General features: G+C 43.7%; 2 protein-coding genes across 11 annotated transcripts; one reads left to right on the top strand and one right to left on the bottom strand.

Moving 5' to 3' along the window:
- The first annotated feature begins 70 nt into the window (after nucleotides 1-70).
- On the top strand, nucleotides 71-2,397 carry LOC108036220 (tudor domain-containing protein 7). 2 transcript variants are annotated; one of them, XM_050888248.1, is made up of 6 exons: nucleotides 73-355; nucleotides 409-750; nucleotides 835-1,386; nucleotides 1,449-1,651; nucleotides 1,714-2,086; nucleotides 2,148-2,397. In XM_050888248.1, exons 1-6 carry the CDS (start codon nucleotides 164-166, stop codon nucleotides 2,253-2,255), a joined length of 1,770 nt encoding a protein of 589 aa, XP_050744205.1. In that variant the 5' UTR covers nucleotides 73-163; the 3' UTR covers nucleotides 2,256-2,397. The 2 variants fall into 2 exon arrangements, with proteins under 2 accessions (XP_016967701.3, XP_050744205.1); XM_017112212.3 differs by having other exon boundaries at nucleotides 71-355; nucleotides 409-1,386.
- On the bottom strand, nucleotides 2,381-27,408 carry LOC108036344 (potassium/sodium hyperpolarization-activated cyclic nucleotide-gated channel 2). Of its 9 annotated transcripts, none has more exons than XM_050888244.1 (16): nucleotides 27,085-27,408; nucleotides 24,014-26,355; nucleotides 15,943-17,649; nucleotides 11,411-11,576; nucleotides 11,016-11,254; nucleotides 10,782-10,945; nucleotides 10,504-10,640; nucleotides 10,305-10,457; nucleotides 8,417-8,512; nucleotides 5,707-5,856; nucleotides 5,564-5,640; nucleotides 5,064-5,375; nucleotides 4,826-4,920; nucleotides 4,674-4,762; nucleotides 4,296-4,612; nucleotides 2,381-4,054 (listed from the first exon to the last, which is right to left on the bottom strand). In XM_050888244.1, the coding sequence occupies exons 2-16, from the start codon at nucleotides 24,082-24,084 to the stop codon at nucleotides 3,919-3,921; spliced, it is 3,909 nt and encodes a 1,302-aa protein (XP_050744201.1). In that variant the 5' UTR covers nucleotides 24,085-26,355; nucleotides 27,085-27,408; the 3' UTR covers nucleotides 2,381-3,918. The 9 variants fall into 9 exon arrangements, with proteins under 9 accessions (XP_050744201.1, XP_043948132.1, XP_016967901.1 ...); XM_044092197.2 differs by having other exon boundaries at nucleotides 27,177-27,408; XM_017112412.3 differs by having other exon boundaries at nucleotides 10,305-10,442; nucleotides 27,177-27,408.
- Between the last annotated feature and the right edge of the window lie 4 nt (nucleotides 27,409-27,412).

Below are 27,412 nucleotides of genomic sequence, written 5' to 3'. Positions count from 1 at the left end.
CTCCTGAAGATCTAGAGTGACCGTTTACACAACATAGGTATGCCTGACAACCCTAGTTTACAGTTAGCTGGGCTTTCCAATTCGAAGCGTGGGCGCTTTTTGCTATCATTTTTATTTGTGAAATTGCAGTGAAAAATAAATAGTTCACACATATTTATTCAGCATGGATGATCGCGGCGTGCTGAGCCTTGTGAAGAAGGTGGTGCACTCGCTGGTGGTGTCCTCACCCGGGCGGATGACGATCGAGAAGCTGATGCGCGATTACCGCAGCGAAGAAGGCTGCAATGTGCCCTACTTGCAGCTGGGATTCCAGGACGCCGAATCCTTCCTCCGATCCATCCCCGACACGGTCAAGGTATGGGTATATTCACAATTATTTACAATATATTGACTTATACCACTTCCCAGGTGATGGGCCACGGATCCATGGCCCTGATAACAGCAGTCACCACCGACAAATCAGCGCACATACAGAAGTTAGTCCACGGCCAAAAGAAGCCCACCGGCAGGTCCAGAAATCGACATAAACCAAAGTATTGCTACGCCTCCGAGCAATCCGATCTGGTCTTCATAAACGAAAGCGTGCGGAAGATGAGCTCCAAATACGTACCGCCCCGAACTTACCAGCAACCCGTCAAGCATCACATTCCCGTTTCGTATCCCAACTACAATCGACTGCTGTATTCCGGCCACACACCGATTATTGTCTACGAGAATATCGATGCCATGATCCGCGCCGGTCAGCAGCAGGTGCTATATAGTTACAACACGCTGCAGTATTATCAGTATCTTCTGTCGATGGTTAATTCAAATAATCCATATGCTTATCCGCAGAATAACCCAAGGCCGAGAGCGCATAACTTTACACAGAATGCAAAGCCTGCACCGTCAAATGTTTTAAATCAGACGCAGAACGTCCCGAAAGTGGAGCCCCCAAAAAAACAAAATCGTCAGCAACAGAATTTTTCAAGGCCCCAAACTCCTGTTGAGAATAAGCAGCAAAATCCACCTCAGGAGTTGAAGAATGAAACCGAGGAATTAGTGGAAGCTTTCGAAAACCTCTCAGTGATCCCTGCTCCTCCAACTGGTTACCAAGATAATCAGGAATACGAGATATACGAGACTGACGAGGAGAAATTTGTAAAAGACCCATTTAGCTCTGGAGAGGAAGAGCAGGCTCCTGTCATCGAAATTAAAGATTCAGAGGAGGAGAATGAGGCAGTGGTGCCCGATTTTGAGCCCTTGTCAGAATTCAAGGCTAATCCCTCGCCCACGTCCGGAATTTTGAAGAATATTGACAAGCTCCGAGAACCTCAAGAGTCCTTTTATGATTATGAGTCTTCCGATGATGGGGACGATGAAAATGCTATTCCAGCTTATGCTGTGGTAGGACACATCCTGATTAATTATAATTTTTGGTTTATTTAGTCAAGGCTTCTTATTTTAAGGACGAAAGAGTTTTAGGACTTGACTATCCCACGGATTCGGTTCGTTTTGACTTTAAGCTACCTGAGCGCGACATTAGGACCATTATCCAGTTGGAAGAACGCATTGAGGTGCAGTTGGTGAAGATGGACAACCCACACAGCTTCAACTTTTGGATTTATAACGAAGAGTATGATGACTTAAAGGCCTTGACCGCCAATATGCAGTAAGCTATACTTTAACTAAATATATATAGCATTTCAAATTAATTACCCTTTTCTATTTCAGAATGTTTTACGAAAGTCGTGATTCGGAGAAGTACACCATGCCGCTGTGCCTAATAACCACAGATCACCTGTGCGTCGTGCGCCACAACATCTCGGGTGTGTGGGAAAGAGCCAAGGTAGTAAGTTACCGACCAAATAACACAAGGATGACTATAGAAGTGGAGCTGGTCGACACTGGGAACTTCATGTGTGTGAGCCACAAGGACGTCAAGTTTCTGCTGAAGGAGTTTGCAGTGCTGCCGGCGCAAGTATTGGCCGGTCGATTGGCTTATATTACTCAGTTGACGGCACCGGTCTGGTCGGCAGAGGCCGTTAAGTTCTTCTATAACATGTCTTCCTATCGCAGACTTTACGCACAAGTCGAGGCTATACAGGTGAGTGGATAAACATAAAAAGCACGTTCACCAAATCTTAAAAATCATTTTGCTTTTGTAGAACAACACTGCCTATCTTGTACTAATAGATCCGGACGCAGTGCCTGTTATAAACTTGAATAAGTCTCTGATCGACTCCGGTTGGGTGCTTCGCAGCATCACCGCTTAACTGTTTTTCCCTATCATTATAATTAAGCGTTCAATCATACTGACCATTGAAAATTACGTCTCGGCATGGAGTGTCAAATTGTTTTTTATGTTTCCCATTATCATGATCATTAAAACTCGTTATCGTATTATTTTAAGGCAAACGCTGTCCTTCTGCTTTCGTTTTATTAGTTTACGTGTAATAAAATACTAAGTTACATAAATCCCTCAACAAGTCGCTGTCCTTCGCCTGATTTATGTCCGAAAGTAAAACAACCAAGGACTCAAAGACGAACCACTTGCAAAAGATATCTCGCTGGCAACTAAATGTGGTATCTCGAACGGAAATTCGGAGTCTGAATGGAAAATCATGATCTTGCTCGGCGGCAGGCCCGCAATAAATACTTGAATTGTAACTGAGGCGCTTTAACAATTCCCTATAAAAGACAACATTGTCTATGTTTTGTATATATATGTTGTGTATATAGTTGGTTTCTTGTCTGTTCTTATTTTTTTTTATTTTTTGGTGACCGCTGAAACGACGGCACCCTGAGGTTGGTTTTTAATATATTTTTCATTTGTTTTTTGTTTTTTTTTTGTTGAGGCTTCTCTACTACGTTGTGTGTCGAGTGGTGTTTTGTTTGTTAGTGAGTGAAAAACTAATAGTTCAACTACTAATGCGCATTCGTTAAATTTGCTTAAATACTTTTCTTTTTGTTTTGCTTTGTTTCTTGGGTTGTTTTCTTGTTTTGTATATTGCTGAGTTATGTTTTCCCTTTTTGCAATGCGTATTTAAATATGCTATATAATCGCAATAATACATAATTGTTTGGTTGTTTGTTTGTTGGTTGCTCGAGTACATAATAGCTACGCGCATAAATATGTTTTGGTATGCTGTAACGCTTCGCTTCGATTTTATCATAAGTTGATGCATGTCTGTAACCTGTTGCCTGTCGCCTGATGCCTGATGCCTGATACCTGTCACCCTTTGACCCGTTCACCTGGCCAGCCACAGGTGTGCTCGCTTGCGTGTGGTTGAGTGTTCTTGTAGTAGGTCCATAGGACTAACGCCTATGTAGCAATTCAAAAGTCTATTCACTTCGTTATCGTTACAATATCGTGGGCATAAAACTTATATGTAGATTTACTTTATATGTCTGGTGTATTGGGTGTGTGTGGTGTGTTGTTTTGAGTGTGGGGTGGCAAACATTCTATGGCTGTGGGTTGTGATTTTCTGATCTTTCTGCTGGCTGCTGAGTTCTCTCTATCGTATAATTTATCTCTGTATGTACTCGTTTTCTCTTTTTTTTGTTAATTTTTTTCGATTCTTATATTAAAGTCATCACAGTTAGCGGAGCTGAAATTATGAATAATTATTGAGGACATTTTTTGTGTAATTGTTTTATCTTTTTTTGGATTTTTCGTTTTTAATACGTTTTCTACTAAATCGCAATTGCATATATAGAGTGTCTACCATAAATTGATTCTTTTTAGTGTACTCTTATCGCGTCTTGGGGTTCCTTTTACTAAATTATTATATACGCAGTGTGTGTGTGTGAGAGAGGTGTGAGTGTGGAGTCCTGTGTGTGGTATGGGTGTAGGCTTAGTTGAGTGAGTGTCCAGCGATCGCTGGCTCAGATGGATGCCCGATGCCCGCCGGCACCGCTCGTCGACGCTCCTCAGTGTCATGGGGTATTGCCCTCGAACAGGGCCCGGAACTCTCCGCTCCGCGGCCGCGGCAGACCCTCACGTATCGTCTGCACCGGCTCAGCAATGCTCGACTCTGACCCATGCAGTAAATTCTCCTTGAGATCCATGTCACTGAAACGGAGTTCGAACAATCAGCAAACATTTTCATTTTTAAAGATCTTTAAATAATCAAGAAAAACTGTATTTTAACATCACTACTGGTACAAATTTGAAAGTACAAGTTTGGTATATAAGGTTTACAAGGATATGAATATCTTAAACAAAGTGAAGTGTTGAAGATGATATCTAGAATATCTCTCAAAATAAGGTGAACAAGTTCTTTGACTTATAGTTGAATCCCCAGCCAACTTACTCATCTTTGCAGTCATCCGCCTCGGCAGCCAGCGCATTCACCACAGCCGTAATCGTGTTCGACTCCGGATTGCTCAGCTGCTCGTCCTTCTGATGCATTATGTTTGGATTCTTGCCAATCTTGTTCAACCGCTCGGCGGCCACAGTCTCCATGGTCTTGCGCATCAGCGGATACTGATCCAGAACGCAATTGAAATGATCCACGCTCAACGAGAATAGATTGCAATAGGTTTCGGCTCGCACGCTGGCCACACGACGCGCATTGGTCAGCAGACAGATCTCACCGAAGTAAGAGCCATCCGACAGTGAGGTGGCAACCTGGTTGGAAAGTTGGTTATTAGTCAGGGATCAAACGGAGTTCCACTGGGTTTTTTCTCACCTCGCCGTTGGCCATGACAATGTCTACCACGCCCTCCTGTATGAAGTACATCTTAGTACCGATCGTACCCTCCTTTATGATAATATCACCTGAAGGAGGCAGAGAAATTGTTTAGCAATAACGTTTTAAAACCAAGAGGTGATGGAACTTACCTGGTTGGAAAACTTCGTATTTCAGTTTGGTAACTACGTCGGAAACGAAATTCGAATCGGCATTAGCAAAAAAAGGCACTGACGCCACGAGGGATCTGTTGCAGATTAAAGCATTGATTTATATTAGTTGTGGACTAAGATATATTTCAAAATACTAATCCTACAGGATACTATACTACGATTAAGGGCTGAAAGTAGAAATAATTTTTAAGTCGCTGGATTGTGACAGATCCCCCACCTGCAGTTGTAGTTGATGACATCCTCGCGCAATTTCTCGCTCAACTCGCCAAGTATCAACTCTTCATCGAAGAATTTACCCTGGTACCGATGCTCGAAGTACTCCGTGATGCGCTGTCGCATGTCGCGCGGTAGCTTGCGATAGGCCATATACTCCTCCACCTGTTTGACCTTCTCGCGATACTGGCGCCGGCTGGAGTCCAAGCTCTGGATGAGATTGGTCGCGTGACCGAGGAACAATGCGTAACAGGTGGCCCCGGATATCATCGACAGCATCGTGAGCCACATGTCTGTCAGTGATTGTGGTGGGAATCTGGGAGAAAAGAACAAGTTTTTTTTAGAAGTAAAGTAGCGTTAGACACTTTTTTTAATAAAACAATATTTTGTTGAAATAAAGACATTTCTTAGAATCTTATGGGGTCACTTCAAAGATGAGTAGATAGGGACAGTAGTAATTGAATGGTTACCAGTTAGCTCAAGTAGTTAGGGACATTAACTCACCTGCCGTAGCCTATGCAAAGCATGTGCGACATGGCTTTGAACAATGCCCACGAATACTGCTCCAGCCAGTACGATTCCTGTAATGGAACAGCCCATTTAGATACCGATACCAGCTAGAAAGGGGTTTACCGATGTGGACCGACCTGCAACTCGTTGATGGAGACCCAGGAGTTGGATGGAAAACCCTGCAACATTGGCACTAAGAACTGCAAGCAACCGCTCCAATGGCCGATCAGGAGCATCATGCAAATTAAATTGAAGATCCTCATGAAGACCGAGGCCATATTGAGGAACTGCAACCAGAGAGGTCAATCAAAAAGAGTGCACGTCAACCAGGGCCCAACACCGCTCGTGTGTGTGTGTTTGTGTTTCTGTGTGTGTGTTCATGTGTGTGTTGGTGTTGGTGTTGGTGTGGGTGTGTATGCGTGTGTTACATATGGGGGTGTGAGTTCCACATATATAAAACCAAATGTCTCAAGTAAACGAGAGAAAGAAAACCCAAACGAGGAACTTAAACTTGGAACTTTGAAAAATTTATTTGCAACTAGGCGCAATTGGTGACGTCTTTTGCGTTTCCAGCTACCGGTAGAAATATAACAGTTATTGCGTTATGCCAATCAAAGCAACTAAAAACAAACCAAACCACAGCCAGTAAACAAGAAATTACTCAATCTCCCCACTCTGCCCGATGAAGTATGCAACGGATACGCATACACGTAATCCTAGGTCTCCAGATCTTCGGATCGGAGCAGAGCGGTTCGGAGTCGATGTACATAGTACATCCGATAAGATAACGTAAGATAAGATTAGTCTAGTGTTAGGCAATACAACAGTGTCCGGTGTACTGGGTGTACTTGTGTACAGTGTACAACCTGAGCAATCAATTCAAAACTCAATCAATTCAAAGTCAAACCATTTCTACATTTCGAATAGGTGCAAAATCAGCTTCTAGTTTATGGTACAAGTGCTCATCTTTACTTTTGTTTGTTTGTTGTTTGTTTTGTATTACGTTTGTTAAACATAATTATGGACACTAAGCCGTTCAAACGTTCAAAATACCGAAATCGTAACTCGTATTTTACAATGAAAGCGGTTTTGTTTGTCAGACTTTCGCAGTTGTTAGTAATTGTAATTGAACTACGTAATTCGGTAAAAGTACGGTAAACAAACCAACGGAATGTACACAAGAAATTAACGGAAATCAAACGAACGGTAAACGAAAACATAGAGCAAGAGCAGGAACACAGAGCTGGAGAGAAGATAGAGAGAGAAAGAGCGAGGGAGCGGTATTGAGACAATAAAATAACGGTTGTTGCATTCAAGAATTCAGTGGCTGTAGCTGCATGTGTGCGTGTACATGTGTGTGTGGGTGTCACTTCAAAAAGCTTTCTCTTTGTATTTATTTTCGCGCTCCTGCTGAAATCGTTTGTACAAAAGAAAGGAAGAAGAGGCGGATAAAATAAAAAATTGAAGAAACCAAAACCAAACCAGTAACAGTAACCAAACAACAAGTAACGGTAGCAGAGGAAGCAAAAAGGAGTAGAATTTACACAGAGAAAAACGTAATCACAGATCTTAACAAATTATGTTTTCTATCAGCTTTATTTATAGTTGATTAATTATGCCAAGAAGTTAAAGATATGTTTTTATATTAGTTATATCCCTTGAATTCTTTGAATGTTACTAATTTGTTCAAATAACTTGAATGATGTTTGGGAAATCCGTGTTAAACTTATATTTTCTCTGTGTAGTTCGGGGAGAGAGATCGAGCGGAAAGCGCGCAGCACAAAAGCATAAGCATTGAACAGAGTGTCAATCAAAGTGAGGTTAAGTTGAGTACGATAGATACGATATAGGTTAGGATAGGTGGAAAGCGTTTGGCACCGGCCCACAAATGTATGCTATAGAATACGAGTAGTATGTGGCTAGATATAGTACAGTGTTCGTGTTCGATCTGATTGGTCGTTGGATCAGTTTTCCTGCTTCAGATCGATTGACTATATTGGATGTCTGTGTGTAGTAAATGTCTTTGTGTCCGGATCTAATGCCTAAACCTAAAGCGAAAGCAGCAGCAGCCATACTATATAGTATAGTGCAGATTGGTTGGTGTTTTTACAGTGGTAACATTATTATCTGTGCTGCTTCGTCTCCTTTAAGCAAAAAGCATTCAACGCACTATACACTTCGAATCCGTAATATATCCTGAGATCTGTGGCGTTTTCATGCTCTTCGCAGAGATCTATGCATAACCCAGCTAATCTGTGGATCACAATGATAGATATAGCAGTACGATAGGATTTCCGGTCATGCCCATGCATGGAGTCAAAAACTACGGAATCTAGCGAAATATATTACATTATCCTTCTGACTGATTCTACGTCGTGTGAAGAGCATGAAAAGAGCTTCGGTGTCGTACCGAAGATTTGTAAATGAAAACATGATTTTTCGTTTGCTGCTTTTGGGCTAAACTCTCTTGTTCTTCATCGTTTGAACGAGATTTTCATTATGCATCAAATGAGAAATAGAGATTATGTATGGCAATATCAATCAATCAATCAATATGTAAAAAAGGCAGTCTCAGAAAATTTACAGAACGTACGAACGAACGAACATTAAAATCAAGCAAACATGATCAACGAACAATCGAACGAACGAACAATCGAACGAAATTATGCACTAAAACTCAATGTTGGCCCAGACATTCCTCAAAACATGAGTTATGCTGCACCAATAATACATAATCATAATTTCAATCAATCAATCAAGGCTTTTGGTTTTTGTTTATCAATATATACTGAAGTTGTTGTGTTGTTGATTTTGATTTTGGGTTGTTACTTTTATTGGATGGTTTACCTTGAGAATTAGGTTGCTTTTTGTCAAGCCATCTTTGTCTTTTCTGTTCATTCTCCCTCTGCGATCAGCACTTTTTTTCTGTAGATTCTGCAGAATCTAAAAACCATATATACACATGTATTTTAGGCCCTGATTCAGCTAGGTTGGATTTTTGTATTGTTTTGTTTATTTTATTTTTGTTTTGTTGTTGTTCTTAAACTGATTTTCATAAGCATCATACGTTGTTAGTCGCACTTAGCAGAATACTTTTCTTTTCATCGCTTAAGTTGAGCGCATCAAAAACAAAATAAACATAAATCATAACATACGGTGGTTTCCAATTTTAGGCAAGTTTTACTGGGGGCTCGAGGAGCTGTACGTATCTCATGGGTTGTGGTGTGGTTGGGGTGGATTGGGATCTAGGGGGTGTGGGTGGGGATATCGTTTTTCGGATAAGAGATATAGGGTAGGAGCATTTCCCAACCCTTGAGTTGCGGAAATGCCTTTAAAGAAGTTCAAGTTCAAAGATTGTACAAGGTGCAATGAAGAATATCGATTTGAGTGCTTCAAAGTCGGCAAGAAAATGAATAGGAAATCGAAAATCGAATACCAGAACAACAGAGGCGATAAATCGAAGACTCAACTGAAGAAATGTGAAAGAAAGCAAAGGAGTCTTCCCGCGGCACAAGTGAACGAGTTCCCAAGCTTGGCGAGCGCGTCAGATGGTTTGAGAAAAACCCAAAAAAATACAGGTATACACTTTCGATTCGATTTGAGTGTGTTGCGAATATGGCTGGTGTGGGTGTGTGGTGTGTTGTGTGAGATATGGGTTTGTTCTTGCAGTAATCGGCCTGGGGGATAATTCTGGATCTGGTCTGGTGGACCCGAAGCGCAGCAGGCGCACAACACGAAACAAACATCGGGGTCACACAACTGTATAATGTACAAACTGAGTTGGCTTATGGTACAGCGATTGTCTGGTTCTATGTTTGATTGACTTTATAGACACACATAGGTTGTAGGGGGGTATATCATACTTGGTAAACAAAACGATTGGTAATCGAACGCAAAGGATTTAAACGTTTAACGGAAATCATAGACACAGAGGTTCCAGATAACAACTCAAAGAAAATACATAGTTTGAACATTTCTGCGCGCCATCCACAATTAAAGTACTTTTGATGCCACACACATGTACGTACACATGTAACAAAGAAAAGTGAGCACTTCGGGGACGTACTTCGAGATACTCCCCTGACCACTGACCACTGACCACTGTGCTAAGCCTAACTGCAGTTGCCTAGTTATAACCTAGATCCTCGAATCTGTTTTTGTGGTGTGGAGTGAACGAGTATTTATGCTGATCTTACGGTCGAGAATTTGGAGCAAACGAAACGGAAATCGGAACTGAAGAGAGGTCGCTCAGGGACCAAGGATCCCTGGAGTAAAACCGAAAATGTCGTGACGAAACGGAAAAGGTTACGCATATATACACAGAAAAAATGTATAAAAATAGGAGTATTATTTTATATAAATTTAGTTTAGGAACTAAAAACAACAGTTCGTATTGTAAAATAATATGGCATACTTATGTTATGGTGTTCAATCTTAAATGAAGAATTAAGAACCTGAACAGAACTGATTATCCAGTTAGAATCATCAGTTATGATAAGGTTGTTAGAATTATACGACATCAAAAGCGTCGAAACGATTTACATAAGAAGAGGAATTCTCAAGAACCCCTATATCATCTTTTCTGTGTATACATTGTACAAATGTGTCGTAAAACTGAAAACCAGGGGCAGTAGGTACATTGTTATGCAAACTAAAGATGGAACGTTAACGAAACTAAACGGAACTAAGGAAACTAAACGATCGAGCGTTGCCAAAATGAGCCGGGTGTACTCACATAGACCTCCTCCCATTGGGACACGTAGCGCACGAGGCGGGAAAGGCGGAGCAGGCGCACCAGGGAGAGCAGCTTGGCCAGGCGCAGGATGCGCAGGGCTCGTCCGGCATGCAATATTTGAAAAGAATCAGAGAAATCCTGCAATTTCATAATCTTAAATTAAAATGTTGCGTACTGTTTCTTAAATACATTGACTTACTTGATTGAAAATTAAAAATATATAATCTAGCGGTATCGACGAAATCAAATCGAGAAAAAACCAAGTTCTTAAATAGTGTTTAGCTATAAGCTTTGGATCCAATATTACTTGTTCAGCGTTGTCTTGTTGCATAATTCCTGAAATCAGACATTCGGTCGAAAGTGTTTCGATTAAGCAGGGGCGCAGTACTCAAAGGGGACATGGTACCAGTCTTGGAAGGGGTTTTCGGTTCGGAAGGGGGTTTGTTAGTAAGTTCGGCTCGGTTGAGTGTGCATTACCTGTTCTAAAATTGACTACAATATCTATTAAAAAAATAGTATCACTTAGGCAGTTGAAGGCAATCCATCGTGTGCTCAGATCATCGTTGAAGAATGATATTGCGACTGGCAGGATAATAAGATTTGCTACTAATAATAAAAGCATGCAAAGGTCCCAGTAAAACCTGTCGGAATAGAAGGTTTGTATAGTACATTTTCGATGATATTGTGCGGCTTCAAGCCATGCAGACCCACCTGAATGAACTGCACGGGTGTATGACCCAGTGCCCGGAAGTTTTCTGACGTATGCGCTCCTTGACCAGGGCCTTGCGGCTGCCAAACAGTTTCATGGCCAGTCGGTTGTCCGTCGGCTGGAACCATGATTGCAATTGACTTTTTAGGAAATTCGCAGAGACTTTTTCCGACACGATCGGTATGTTGGGCATGGGCTCCTCTTTCGGAGTGCCGTACAACGACACGTCATCAAAGTGTACCTGCGGGGGATCAGAGGTGGAATCTCATTAGATTGTGGCTGTTCGAGTCCCAGTGCCTGGTCGGTGGTCAAGGTCAGGGTCGGGCGATGACGATGGGCTGTCAGTTGGGATGTGCACGTCCCGTCCAAGTGGTACATATAAAACCTTTGTCCTTGCCATTTCGGTTCCTTGGTCGCATATTAGCAGGGCCTCATCATCGAAAGCGGTGACCAGCGAGTCGGTGCAGGTGTTCTCGAACGAAATGCGCAGGTCGTTCTCGTTCACGTTCAGCACCGAGCAGTAGGAGCAGCGTACCGACTCCTCACTGTCCCCGCTCAGCAGTCTGAAATGGCATTGGGAAGATCAGGTCGGAGTCTGTAAACACGGAAGTAGTACACTGCTGCCTCGAAAAATTCCGTTACACTAAACTATGCCATGAGGCTGGGGCTGTCCAAAACGAAAGTGAACCTACGCAGATGGGGTGTCAGGGTGGGCGGGACGGTCGGTGGCGGTAAACCCACCGGTTTTATTGATTGCGAAGGTACGTTTATGCCTCACTGCGGGTATTATAGTTTTCGGGGTCTTTTCGAGTGCAACTTTGTTTAGAATTTTCAAAGGCAATCTGTAGGAAGTCTATACATGAACCGGTTTATTTGTATTATTTTTAAAGCATTTATTTCTGATATTTATACTTTAATTTATACTTTTTATCACATACAAAGGTTTATCTTGATATAATATGAAAAAAACCGATGTATATTTTATAAAAGCATTTCCTAGAAGCTAAGAAATAAGATACAAAGCAGCCACATATACTTTTATTTCCCTAACACCTTATAAAAACCAATGAAAAAACTACAAAAATGCAATATAAACCAACCTCAAGTGATCTCAAATTGTTACCTTTAAATTAATTTGTATTTCCAAAATGTTCCTTGCATTAAAAAATATATAATGTATTAAAATATTTCGCTGCAGAATATTATGTTTTAATTTTCAGCTTTCAAGTTATTAAAAATGCCGGTTATTTGTATTTTACTTGCCACACTTTTATCAGCTGATCCTATACCAAAATAATCTATTATTACGATTTAAAAGTTCTGTTTGTTGGACACTTTGCGATCTTAACTAAAAGATTTCGCTGCAGGGTGTTCCAACTTGTGATCTGTTTTTTCTTGATGTTTCTGTTTATTTTCAATTATATATTGTATTAATGTATTAAAAATATGTATTTTACTTGCCACACGTTATCAACTATCCCAAATTAAGCTGTTACGAATTTAAAGTTCTTTTTGTTGGTCACCTTACGATCTTAACTAAAAGACTTCGCTGCCGGGTAGTCCAACCTGTGATCCGCGAAACTATCTGGTTTTTCTTGATGTTTCTGTTTATTTTTAATTGCGGCACACGCACTATGCAGGCTGAATCAGAGCGACGGCCGCTGCCCTCACCTTGCCCGCTAGACGGTGATTGTCAAGGTTTTCCGGGGCGGCAGCCCGAGAAACTGGAACCCGAATCCGAATCCGACTCCCCCTGTGAGCAGCTCACCCGCTCCTAGTATTGACAGAGATACTTTTAGCCGCCGCTTGCGTTTTTTGGAGCAGCAAACACTGGGCACTAAACACCGAATGCTGGACACCGAGCACCGGGCGACGAATCGCGTGGTACGGATATTATTCACGTTCGCGGCGGACCTGTGTGTAGACCCATAGACATGGACACAGAGCCATTGTTAGGGCCCGGCAGAGATGGAGGCGCGTGCTCGTGGTTACGCTGGTTTCGGCTTTCGCGTCACGGCTAGGCGTACTGGCGTACTGATATTTTCGTGTATTTATAATACTTTCGTAATTGTGTCGGCGCTTCTATTATTACTACCGCTCTCTTTCGCTTGTTCACACTCAATTGAGTGTACTTTTAAATGGGAAAGTTTCGTTTTAATTAAGCCTGATGAAGCTGATTTAATTTAATCTTGGCCGCCATTGGCATTAGCCTAATGAATTTATTAGTTATTTGTATTGTTATCACGCTGGTGGGCCACTGAGCCGCCGCGCCGACTATTGCATTACACAAATCAAATCGCTTTTGATGGGTACATCTCTTAATTGTGGTTTCGAATTTATCTCACTTCGCAGTGTTTTTGTTTGATGTTCGGCATTCGAGACTATCCCATCGGCGGGCTGGCAACTGGGAAACGTGCTGGAGCAGATGTTTTCCGCTGATTTGATGGATATGGATATGACTCGACGGAACGACCGACCGACCCAGCGACCGACCGACCGACCAACCGAACGACCGTCTCGAATCCGAGAAGTCTGGGCAAGCGCGCGCTATATAGAGTAGGGCCCAGAACCGGGTACTTGGAGTGATTACAGCGGCAAACTTTTTGCGACTAGCGGTCGCCGCTCGCAAACCGCCTGGAAATCGCCGGCAAACACTCCGAAAACGAGACCAGATCGTTGCCACTTCGTAGCGCTTTTCGGAATGGAATGGATGGCATCGTATCTGAATCGAATCGCTCGGCGGGCGTCCTCGAGCCCCAGCAGAGGGGCCGGGGGTCTATGGGATCGTATAATTCTTTATGTTTACTTTGCCGGTTGTGTTTGCTGGCCGATGCTGGCGATGTTCTTACCTCGAATATCAATTGGCCCGCGGAACTGCAGTTTGCTTCCGAGTAGAAGGGAGGGCGAAAGCTAAGGCCCGAAATTGGCTGGCAATTGCCTAATTAAATAATTGAGATATTGACACCGCGCACTTGACGCTGGGATGTATCTTCATTTTCTAGTTTGTTTTTTGTATCTTTTCCGTTTCTCTTTGCTGTTACGGCTACTAGTGTTTGTTTTTTGATTTTGCCAGACTTTTATTAAGCTGCTGCTGATGCTGCGGCGACTTGATAACCTGTTCTGAACCCCGCGGCCGTTGCACAATAAATAAATAACGAATTTGTGCTGCCTTTTAATTGATTTCGCGACGACCGACGACGCAAATTATGGCTGCTTGTAATTCGCTGCCCGGCCGGGCTGTCTTCACAAAAATTGATGCCAATAAAAGCACACACAACACACAATACAACGCGAGTCGAGAACTACAAAAACTACGAAAAGTATCCGAAAACAGTAAACAGCAAATGGAATATAAACAATGATCCGCAAATATGTCTGGATTTTATGCAAATGTATGCGGTCTGCCATTCGCCAGGGGTGCCGGATGGGAACGGTTCGGTTTGGATATCACCGGCCTCGGCTAGGAGGAGGTGTCCAGGTCGGGGTCTCTCTCTCGGTCGCAATTTGTGGATTGTGCCCGCGACAAATTGTGGAATCAGATTATCAACCCTGTCCGATTGAAACGTTGTTTACTCTATCCCTCACAATCTGGCTGATAATGGAGCCGCTTTTCCGCCCCGCTTTACCATTTAGATACCTATTCCCAAATCTCTTTTATCGATTCAATTACGATTCGCAATCACAGAATGACAAACGATTGCTGAAGAACTTGATTAGGACTCCTTTTTCATCGGATTATTTTAATCAGAACTCTCTGTTATGAAACATTACTTTGGTACAACTCAAACTACTATATTCACATACTCAACTCAAGCATTTGAATTTACCCTTAACGTTTTTCTTTTAAATTATTTCAAGGCACGTAAAGCACTAAAGAACTTGTTTGTTCTCTTCCGATGGAATTTTTTTGAATGCATAAGAGTTCTTTATAATAATTATATATTTATTTTTTAAACAAAACCACTTATCACACACCGATTGCGGAGGCTTGAACCCTTTGATTTTTGGTTTTTTCGACTGGCGTTTTAACTCTCGATCCGCTCCAGTGGGGAGTTCACTGCTCGACGACCATTAGAAGTTTATTGCGCGATCCGAGACGAAAGGCAGGTCGGAGTGGGAATCTCGGCCTGCGACGATGGAATTATGCAAATGCCCCGCGATAAGCAGAGCGAACAAAAGCACTCAAAAAAACCGGTAGGAGTCGGCCAGACGCTTTGCATACGCGTAATTCCCACTTGTAAGCTGGGGTAATGTCTTGAATGGATCGCTCTCTTTTCGGGGAACTGGGTAGACTGAGGAAAAAGTCGTCTTTGACTCAGAAACCCCCTTATATTTATAGGCTTCTATTTTTAGGAATTCATTCTTTTTTCATGATTTATTTAATGCCTATTCTGAGCTGTAATTTCCTTGAAAGAATATTTTTTTCCATTATGACTAGGGTTTATGAGAACTCTCTGACAATGTAATTCGATTATTGTGTTAGTTTCCGTACTGATGGTATTGATAACTAGAAAGGAAAATATATACAGCGGACGCTTTTCTATTATATTAAGTTATATTACTTCTTTTATTAAAATCAACCTTTTCCGGAACTCACTTTCGAGTGCTTAATTCGACTTTGAACCAAAAAAATTGTACCCAGTGGTTTTAACTTATCTTACTATGCTAAGTACCTATCCTATGTTCTATAACCTTTCAGGTGTTATAATAATATAGTAAACTAAAATCATACACAATTCGGCTTTCATATTGTAAGCAAAAATCAGAGCTCGCTTTATAAGAAAGTATTACCCTAATCAGCTTGAATAAATACCTGGGGACTTAAAATCGGAATAAAGGCATGGAAAAATTCCCGCTCTCTTTAGAAATGATATTATAATAAATAAACATTTATCTTCATAAGCTTTTCTAACCGTGCACCGTACTCACCGATCGCCGAGCTTGCTCTTGTGCCGGCGGATGTGGCGCCGGTTGAAGCTGTTGGTGCACGACGTGGACGTGGGCCTTGCCGGGTAAGGACACGGGTGGTGGCCCCCGAAGCTGTGCAGCTGCAGCGACGCCTTGAGGTTGGCGGGCGCTGTGGCCGAGGAGGAGGCGTGGTGATACGGGTACGAGTAGGGATGCGGATACGCGACCCCGGCGCTGGCTACGGTGATGGTCGACTCGCCGACCGGCTCGTGGCCCTCGTTGGCCTCCGAGGAGCCCTCCTGCTGGGACCCGTTGCTGGAGGAGTGGTGCGTGTAGTCCGTGGGGGCGCTCAGCTGGCGATTGAACTCGGCCTTGCGGCGCGTGAGGTCCGTGAGGCAGTACTTGTTCAGGTGCCCGTTGCTGCTGACCGAACTCTTCGGGGAGACCGCTGCTCCTGCTCCAGCTCCCGATCCCTGGGCGTGCAGCTTGTGGCATGAGTTGCTGCTGGCGCTGAGCAAATTGCAGTTCTTGCTGCCGCTGGCCGAGCTGCTGATCTTGGCCGCCAGCGAGTGCGGCACCGGCGGACTCTTGCCCGTCGCCGGAATGGTGTGGCTGCTCCCGCTTCCGCCCTCGCTCCTCACCGATCCCCGATGACCGGGCAGCGTTTGCCGTCCCTGACCCTGACCCTGCCCCTGACCCTTGCCCTTGAGCGAGCCGTTCAGCAGCAACTGTTGCTGGCGGGCAGCAACCGCCGACAAGGCGGGCAACTGCTGGGCCCTCGTGCAGGTGGACGACGAGCTGGCCGGCGCCGAGGAGGCCTGCGGATGCGGGCTGGAACTCGAGCTGGAGGCCACCTGAGGCTGCAGCGAGTGCTTCTTCTCCACCAGATACAAGTTCAGGTACTTGTCACCCGGATGCAGCGAGTTATCCGACACCGCGTTCGACTTCGAGATGATCTGGCCCTTCTTCTTGGCCGTGCGCGTCTTTAGGGAGAGATTGCGCAGCTTCTTGGACTGCTCCTTGATCTTGTTGGTACGCAGGAACGAGGGACTGTTGGCGATGCACTTGAAGATGTACGTCTCGTTGACCAGTTGCTGCTTGTCACTCCCGCTGTAGTCGTACTCGCTGTTCAGATTGAGATTGAGGTTGGTCAGGTGGCGACGCTCCCTGTCCCTGTCTCTGTCCCTGTCCCTGTCCCGATCCCTATCCCTTTCCGGATCTGGATCTGGGTCTGGGTCCGGCTGGCTGGCCAACTGCTGGTCACTGTAGTGGCTCTTGAGCAGCGCACCGGCGCCTTCTGCAGCCGCTGCACTTAAGCTGCGCGAGTACTCGTGGCAGGCATCGTAGAGCGCCGACTGGCCACCAGTGCTGCTCACGCTCTGGGTGCCGCAGCTGACGGGACTGTGGCTGCTGTCGAGGATTCGCAGGCCGCTCCGGCTGTCCCCGGAGTTCTGCTTGGAGATGCCGCTGGTCGAAAGCCGGCTGCTGCTGCTGCGCTGCTGCTGACGTTGCTGTTGCAGGTGCTGCTGTTGCAGATGTTGCTGCTGCTGCTGTTGCTGCTGCTGCTGGAGGTGATGCTGCTGCTCATCGCCCGCCCGCAGCAGCGAGACGCTGTCCGCCGGCTGGCCGTTGCTGAGACTCACCAGAGACTGGCGCACCAAGTGCTGGTGCGAGTGCGAGTGCTGCTGCTGATGCTGGCTGTCCGGGCACAAGTTGTCGCGGCTGGCACTGGAGGAGGAGGAGTCCAGGAGGAGGAGCCGGAGTGGGGCGGAAAGAAAGAGGAGACTTCAATGAGTACCGGGCTCGCCAGCGGAATGGAAATAACCAGCGGCGCTGGCAAACACTCAAATTTATCTATTTCAAATTGGCAGGCAAGCATTGGAGGGAGACGAGTTCAGAGGGCCACGCTAAAGTGAGCAGGAAACAGAGTGTGTGCGAGTGTGGAAAACCGCGAGACAAACAAAGAAAATTCTTAATTATAAATATTGATTGTGCAACATGTGAGCGGTGGGGAGAAGGTGGTGGCGGTGGAGGAGTATCGCATTCCCGGCTTGTATGTGAGTTCATCGCACAGAGGACACTGGATATGACAGCCTTACAAGTCCCAGCTTCATGTTCTGGAGTTTGAACCATTGAGATGCGTTAAGCTATGACTTAATATGCTAATTATTTTCGCTTTAACTCAAACAGTCTTCTGACTTTAATAGGATTATTAGGTAAGGCGTGTTCATTACTTTCGGCTAAGAGCAATCGCCTTTGCTTGTGTCATCATTACGAATATTAGTTAAAAAGTCACTTAAGCTGTTCATTACTAGGTATTATTTAAGCAGATTTTAATGTCTTACTACAAAAGTGTCTATAAGATTTTTTTCAATCTATGCTTAATCATTAAGTACTCCGTTTTTTCTTTGTATTTTCATTTTCACATTTTAAAAGGAATCAAATTACGTTAAGTGGAATTTAAAAGTTTAATGTTGTGACCTTTTTTATACCAAAATGTCTTACAAAATATTATCTAATTTATTTTCAAAACCTATCCCACATATCGAGTGCCCAATGTGACCGCGATGTGTGATACAATTTATAGAGACATCTATATACAATGGTTGACATGCTCATCTGGTTTCTGATCGCGCGAAAAATTCAACTAAATTAATGTATGGCGGCACGCAGGCCAAGCACTGATAGAGCCACAGATACAGATAAAGGTACAGATACAGATACAGATACACAAGCGGTAACAAATTGCTACAGGGAGATACAGATACAGATAAAGAAACACACCGAGTCGATATGGGGAGATAGAGATACATATGGCTGGGAACGCGTGCCCAGATGGTGCTGAAATCATTCCGCACGGTGGGCGGCGGAAGTGCCCTAAATCAAATGGCAAATGGCCAAGATAAGATAAGGCTGCGACAGACGGACACGGCTGATAAGGCGTGGGAGCAAAGCGGTTTCAGTGGCGCCGAAAGGGAAGCTGCATGGGTTGAATTTACAATATGATGTGGGATATGATCTGATAGTTGGCATTGGTTATTGTCGAATTATGGCTGGATTTGGGTTCTATGGAAAATATACCTTCTTTTATTGTTAGCACACCTTCTCTTATGGTAAATATACCTTCTTTTATAGAAAATATACCTTTTGTACCTAACCATATATGGAATGGATGTTATAGTTAACTATTCGATGTGGCCCACTGTGCTTTGGGCAATCACAGCTACCAAACGTGAGGCAAACTATTGTTGACATAGCTGATGGGCCCCCGTTCTCGGTTCTCTAACAAAGGGAAAACAATTGAGGCCCTATTCCCGGTGTGCGTGCATCGAACTTTTCCGATTCCGATTCAGTTTCAAATTCCGGCTCCCAGCTCTAGTTGAGTGCGAAAAATGGGGCGGCAAAATGAAAATGGTGCAGAGCAAACAGCATTTCCCAGCCCGGAATCGACTCGAATCAATTTCGGTCAATTAGGCAGAGGCAGCCCTCCTCACGCCAGGGGCGCAATTATCCCAATTCTGATTCAAACTTCAATGCGAATCGGAATTGGATTGGGAATCAAATCGGCATTTGTTCAAATATGAGTAAATATGTCAAATATTTGCACGCTAATGCTCAGCCGATGAGTGTGCACTTCACAGATACCGAACGACGGCCGAGATACAATCGCACATCCACATCCGCTGCCGAGGGGCGGTTGCCTCTTGGCAATCTCGGACCTAATCTGCCCCGAAGCCACTTTCGAGGCGGCAGGCCCGAGCCCAAATTCAGGTCCAAGCCCAGAGGCAAATCAGGGCGAAAGCATCGAGGGTCTGGCTCGGGGGAATTTCAGCACTCGGGGTTCCTATCTGATGGCTTTTTCATCTCGGCTTCGAGTGTTTGCCACCTGTCAAGTGCTGCAGTCGAAAGTTACCCTTCCCCTTTTGCCAACTTTGGACCCACTTTTCGACTAAGTAAACTAATAAGACAACCTTGGGTGCACAGAGAGAAATATTTGCTTATTCATAGGATATTCATCATATCAATACATTATTTATTTGTACATTCTCTTTTAAATGATACTTAATCGGCAATTTTTTTTAATATCATAATTAATTTTAACTCTTATTTAATTTTGGTTTTAAAAAATATATATCTGTCTATATAATAATATGGTCTTGCACTAACCAAATATTTTCCTCACTAGCCTATTTTGTTAAATTGATAATTTTATAATATTTTTTATCGTTTGATCTTAGACTTTAACTTTCGTAATGCTGATATGACCAACAACTATATCTCTTGTTGCTATGCCTGCTTTTTGGATATGCATGATAATAGTTTCCCTGCATTTTTCTCCGTGTAGCCTTTGGTGCGGCCCATGTCCAATGTCAACTTTGGCGCATTGGAGTGGCCCTCCGGGCAGGGGATTAGCCGTCGAGATCGGAGTATGTGCCGCCCATCCTCGAGAGCTGCGATTTGGGGGCCAAACGAGTCTGGCGGAGCAGGTTTCCGCCATCGAAATCGCCACCGCCCCTCCGCCCGCCACTGAGACACAATATGCCTCAATTAATAATTCAAAAGCCAATTGAAGGCATTAAGCGTAAATTCGTAAGGCGTACGTAATTGAGTCGCTGCCTGCCTGCATTCCGCTTCGTTCATCGATATTAAATCAAGTGCAGCTGTGAGCCCCCAAATGTGGATCCCCACAACTATATCTACGACCGATATGCCTGTCTTAATGGAGATGTAAATGCGCCTCGCAACGCTCTAATTTCCCTGAACCCGATCAAATGTAAAATATTTTGCTGATCTTGAACCTTGGAACATTATTCAACATGACCGCTCGAACTATTTTAATATTGCCTCTGACCAAATATTTCGGAAAACGTTCAATATGCATTTTATTGCTCATGGGCCGAAAGCGTCCGCCAGCAAAATCAAACAAAATTGAAAGCAAATTGCCCAACATGCCACTCGATACACATTTCCGTGTAAACAAATTACGCAAAATTCCATTTTTAGTGCACAAATGTTTACCATTGTGCCAATTTACGGAGGCTTTTGCAGTCAGCCGGATTTTATTTGATCAAATATATATTAACGATTTCTTTGTGTAAAGGAAAGTGAATCAGAAAGAAGGCCATATAAATAAGATGATTACGACTTGCTTTTATATAATTATAAGAACAGTCTAGATACTATGGAAGGAAAGTACAGGAAGGCCATACGATATTTTATTCTATTTTATGGTTTCGGTTTCTTTAATGTTTGCTTTCAAATTGTTTAAAAAAAACGATCCTCATTAGGCTTTTACAGTTCGCTAATCAATATTTAATAAATGTAATTTTTTTATTATATCTACCAAAAATATGAGCTTAAGTAAACAAGCAGAACGGGTTTTAAACAACCTTACCAATCCCAAATTCTCTAGTACTGGCCCACTTAAGGTCACTTGAATATCAAACACAGGTTACAAATGGTTCCCCCGTGCCATTTGTATGGAAATGCCATTCTAAATACACTGCTCAGTCAGTAATTAAATTTTGACTTCAAAAGATTTCCGGCTGGGCACAGAACTCGATGAGAGTTGGGCTCAACTATAAATAACGCGATTTTCGGCTAACCAGAACTCAGCCAAATTATCCATTAATTATAACGACAGCCGAGCAATTAATAAATCAGGCTTGCGGGCAGGGGCTGGGGAAATCAGTGGAGTCAACAAACAAAGAAATGCTACATCACAACCAATTGACATGCCAATTGTAAATACATTTTGATGCGACTCGTGTGTGATATATGGGAATCAGGCTTATGTGGCATCTAAGGGGTCTCCGGCGAGTGTGAGGGCTTACAAAAGATCTTAGGCAGGCAAGGCGGGCGGGGGAAAAGTCATTAAAGCGATGCATTCGGAACTCCTTTCGATTGACTGCGTGGAACGGGCTTGGCAAAGTTTAGCAAAGTGCATCAGAGTTAATGAATTTACTTTCGGTTTGCAACCAAAAGCTAAGAACTTGCAGGGAGGTGTGGGTATTTTCGGGTTAGTTATCTAATAACGAGCAGAAAGGTTAGTAGAAGCATTTAATGTGTGTATCTTATATCAGTGTTGCAGTTGTTATGGTAACGTTAAGTAGTTAGTATAAGTAGGAGTAGCAGTAGTATAGAAGTACCATACAGAGACTACGATCTATATAGAGAGAGAGGCAGAGACACTGAGAGACAAAAAGAGAGAGATAGAGAGAAAGTACGGGGAGAATTCGGATGTTGGTCGGCGGTACCTTCGCAGAGATGATGGTTAGGATCGCTCCACAGCAAATGTGAGTCGCAAAATTTGCGGTTTGTGGCTTATATCTGGTTTTTGGTTTGGTTCTTTCTGGTTCTTTTCTTACTTTCTGTTTTCAACGTTTCTGTACTTTTAAGCAAAGTTTTCTGCAAAACAACAACGACAAGGACACGAAATAAATCCAAGTTATTCACGTGACGAGCACCAAAGTGGAAATCATAAACGAGAAATGAAGGAAAGGAAACGAAAATGAAAACTGAAAACTAACAAACTAACAAACTGAGCGGGAAATAACTCAAATGAGATTCGTTTGGGGGATAAGAAATTAAATTAACTGCACAAAGCACACAGACACTAGAGGTCCTGCCCAGGTATGTGTTCGTGTGTCTGTGAGTGTGTGGGGAGGGGGTTTTGTTTTTGTTGCTGTCGAGTGTGCATGGAAATGTGGAACTAGAACTAGCTCAATTGGAAACATCGGGCTTCCTTTTTGGCACAAAAGAAAAGAACAGCTTATCTGGCCCTCTGCTTCACTCACTCACTGTCGCCGTCTCTGTCTGTTATCCTGTGTGTGTGTGTGTGTGTGTGTGTGTATGGGTGAATAAGCTATGTGTGTGTGTGAGTGGTTGGCAACAACAATGCAGTAGTCGGCAAGCGCTTATCGATACATACAAACACACACAAATGCCAGCCGAAATTCGGTCAGTGGTTTAATCATTGAAGTAAAAGCGAAAGCTTCCGCTCATTGAAGCACACACACACAGAACAGACTCGCACACTCACACGACTGCAACTACATGTACAGTGGCCCCTGAATGTATGCAACACTGCGTGCGATTGCACTTAAAGTACTTTGACACTATTCTCAAGCGATGTGATTCATTGTATTGCGGCCATTGTTGCCGGCCTGGCTTGACTTTTAATCTAGTTTCGTAATTGCATCGACTGGAGTGACGGATGACCCCTCGTGGGGGCGCTGGGTGGGCGGTGGCAGGAGCAGGAGCAGGAAATCAGTTCACAGCAGGCCAGCAAAAAGGGCTCTTGGCACTCACTCACTCACTCACACTGTCACACACACACACTGGTGAACGTGAACAGTAACAACAACAACAGCAATTGCGGCAGCAGCAACAACATCAACAACAATAACAGGGTAACTCAAGAGACAAGGAACGGAACAGAGACATTGAACATAACGGTACGGAACGAACGAAACGAAACAAACCGAACAACACATAAAACAGGACTGCTAGGGTGGACCTCTGACTCAGACCTTAAAATTACAAGTTTTCTTATATATATGGCTTATAATCACACTTTATCGTTTACTAATATTTAACTGTTAGATTAATTATCATCACTCATACGCCAAGGTGAACATATTTGTTACTCATACGCAATGTTGACAGGTTTCTTAAAGGGATTTAAGCAGTTAAGTAAAATAAGTGATTCCAATTAAACTAAATAAAAATCTTAGATTCACATTGTTGTGATTAATTTCTTCAACTAAAAAAAACGTGTACTTTACAAAACAACGCTTATCAACATTAAAGAGATTTAATTAGTCAAAATAATTAGCCTTAATTTGCTGTAAATTAATTGCTTAAATTGGTTATATAAACGAATTAGGTCCACCCCAGTGATCACATCGAAAACGAAACACAAATACATTCATCTCAAAACTGTACAACGCGGTGTGAAAGATCGAGTGCAGATCGGAAACACCCTGTACTCCGACCTCACACACCGGTACAAGTACAACGTACAACGTATATCGTGCACAACAACAGTACAAGGACATACAATGATGGCTAGTGAGTTGGTAACGCCTACCGTTGATCGTTGGTAAAGGTTCCGAAGGCTCCAGGACCGCTGACTCGGCGCTGAGTGTGTTTAACGTGCATTTTCTTGGACCCACGACGCCGCCGCTGTCACGTCACCACCTGCACTCGAACTCGAATTCGAGCCACATCGAACCACTCGCGCCACCTTCGCTAACGTAACGCAACGTTGTTGTTTCGGGGGTATTTCTGGTTATATTTTTTTGCTTTAATTCCCTTTCAGGGTGTTGCTATTGCCGCCGGAAAGGCCCCGCAATGCCCGCTGCAATTCTTGGCCTTGTCATGGCGGCGTGTGTGTGTGTGCTAGTAGAGTGTGCAGGTGTGGGTGCAACTTCCGCTTCGATTTTTGGCATTAACTAATACAAGTCCAGAGCTCGGGCACACGGACAAGTAAACAAAAATAAATTGCTTTTCGTTGTGTTACTCTCCCTCTCCCTCGTGCAATCCTGCTATCTGGCTGTCTCACTCGCACATGGGGCTGTTCATCGCCGTCGCCGTAGTCGTCCTTATCCGTGTTTTTTAGGTTTTAGGTTTATAGGTTAGGTTTTCGATTCGTTTTTGGTGGGTTCTTAGGTGTTTGGTTGAGTAACGTAGGTTGGGTGAAGGTATCTAAAAGGTGGCCTCTAAAATAGTCAACAGCACTGCTTGTATTGCTTATCGTTCTTCACTTTTCGCTCGGTTTCGTTTCGTTATGCGCTTGTTCGTTTTGAGGTTATGTGACTTTATGACTTTATCTGTTTGAGAGTTGCGTGTATAATAATACCATATGTTACTATTTATAGTTCTGCTTTGGTTTTAATTTAGTTAACAGCGTTTTTCGGGGCTATTCGTTTTGTACTTTGGATTATAAATGTCGTTTATCCTCTAAGGTATAGTTATTGTTGCTATTCGGTTGGTGGTGTACAGATGTGATGGTGGGGCCTGGAACTGGAACTGGAGCTGGAGCTATAACTGTAACAGAGGAACAGGAACGCTATCGGTAACTGGAGCTGAAGTGGGGTGGGCAGGATCGGGATCCGTTGGATCGCTGAATTATTTATCACAAATAACAAACTAGGGGGGATTGCAGGATGATGACAGCTCGGTTTGCTTCCTCTGGCTTCCAACCCTCTAGCCGCTCCAATCCTCCTCCTCGTCCCTGCTTAAGTTAATGTTTGGTCATGAAAGTTTAACGAACGCACCGCAGTTTTGGCTTTGCGGTCGCCTTCTATTTTTTGTTCACTTTTGTGGCAAATGGAAGCGACGCGAGTTAAGGCGGAGTTACGTCAAGGCAGCGCAACACGGGAAACCCAAAGCAGGTAGCTTAATATCGTCCTGTACGCTTGTATCTGGGGTCCTGGGGTCCTGGGCGTGTTTGTGTTTGAGTTTCGTATCTGGCACGAGCAGCACGCAAAGGATCCGAATCCAAGTCCGGACCCGGCGACAGTCCCTCCTCGGGACTCCGGCTCCGTGTGGCAACGTCCTTCGCCACCCAATTAATGCATTAATCGCTGTCGTTACTTATTCAGATGCAATTTGAAAAGCCTAGGTGGAGGTCGGGTCGGGGCTCGGGGATGGGATCGAGTTTTGCTTTAGCGGCATTATAAAAATAAATCCATACAGGTAGATATACAGACTGGCGTTTATCTAGATTCGCTACGGCTAAGTATCTTGTATATATCTCGTAGGTGTATATATATATATATATATATGTTGTATATAGAGAGGCAACTACTTGGTAGTTTTAGTTAGTCGTTAAGTGCGTTTATGTTGCGGTTATTTGAATTTGCTGTCTGTTTGCTGTCCTACGGGCAGAGACGCGTGTCTCTCTACAAACTACGAGGTTAGTTCCATTACTCTATCTCAACGGGGATAACGCTCTATATCCTTGGGCTGTATCTTTAGCTTCCAGCGGTGAACAAACGGCAACGAACTACGGGTTTTTTAGTTTAAACTTATTTGCGGATATCGTTTATCTGTAGCACTTTTTTGTATATAGCGAGAGTCGTTTGTATATTTTTAAAAGTAATGCTAATCTTGGGCTTGCTTTTTTGGGTTATGCTTTTAAGATTTGCTCAATTTCATTGTTGCAGGTACTTTGGTTTTGGTTTATCATTACGTTCTATTTTTGGTTATCGCGTGTCCTCTATTTTTAGGCGTTTCCAGGGTGTTTCACTTGCTGACGACGACTGGCTGGCGTTGATTAAATAATTCTGCACTTTGCGTTGATTTTCCTGTTTGCTGACAGGTCCTTGTTTGCGCTGGTTTCCGCTTTTGTTGTCCTTCTACTTGCACTTTTCCTTCTATCTGTATCTGAATTTGTTTCGGTATTTTTATTTATTTTTGCCAGTCGTTCTATTTGATTATGTAATTATGCTTGGTTTCTTATTGGATATTGAACAGTACGTGTGTCCCAGGGCAACGTATGTGTGTGTGTGTGTGGTGTGCTGCTGTATTGGTGTGTTACATGCGATTTTTTCAGCTGCTGCGGCTGTGTTTGTGGTGGTTTCGTTGGTTTCGTGGGCTTGCGATAGACGTAAGTGGTTCGTCATCAACATTTTTCGCACATACATACACGATTCACGGGCGCCACACGGGGCGGTATAGGTGTGTGTGCGTGTGTGTGTGCGCCAGGGGCGAGTGACTTTGTGGAGGAAACTTATTGAATGAAACGTCAAGCGATTTGACGAATTTTTAACAAATTATTTATAACACACAGAGACACACGGGAGGCACGCACACACGCACACGCACTGGCGAATATTGCGAGAGAGGCACGCACACACACAGGGCACAGTCGTGGCACGAAAAACGGCACACACACAGGACACACAGGACGACACCGTGGTGGGTGGCGGTGGGTGGTTGGGCCTGGAGGATAAGGAGGAGGAGCTGAGGAAGAGGAAGCCAGCGGAGTGGAGGTGAAAGTGGGAGGAAGTGCACACGTTAAATCAATGCTTCTTTTGACCTCTATTACATTTTCGTCTTGCCTCCTGCGCCACCTCCGCCTCCTCTTCGTGCTCTTTGAACTCCTCTTTTTCCACCGAGCCCACGTACTTTTTTCAACGCCCCGTGTTACGGCACCTTAAATTTTTCATATTTCATATTTTTTCTACACATATAGGACTCTATATACCAGATACACAGTCACTGGTTATCGCAACTCATTTCATTACATTTCTTTTCATTCGATTTCAAATGGGTTTCTCAAATTTCGTGGGTCGCGCTGGCTTCTTTAAAATGTTTATCACAATGCTGAATGATTTATGCCATCCGCCGCCGAGCAGCGCACTTAAACTTGCTATTTGAAATCTCTTCTTTATGTAACGAACGGAATATCGGCACACTCGCTGCTGCTGCTGCGACTGCTACTGCTGCTGCTGCTGCTGCGACACGAACGAACTCAGCGCGA

Source organism: Drosophila biarmipes, chromosome 2R (genome assembly GCF_025231255.1).
Source record: "Drosophila biarmipes strain raj3 chromosome 2R, RU_DBia_V1.1, whole genome shotgun sequence".
NCBI lineage: Eukaryota > Metazoa > Arthropoda > Insecta > Diptera > Drosophilidae > Drosophila > Drosophila biarmipes.
This window is presented reverse-complemented; position numbering and strand designations above follow the sequence as displayed.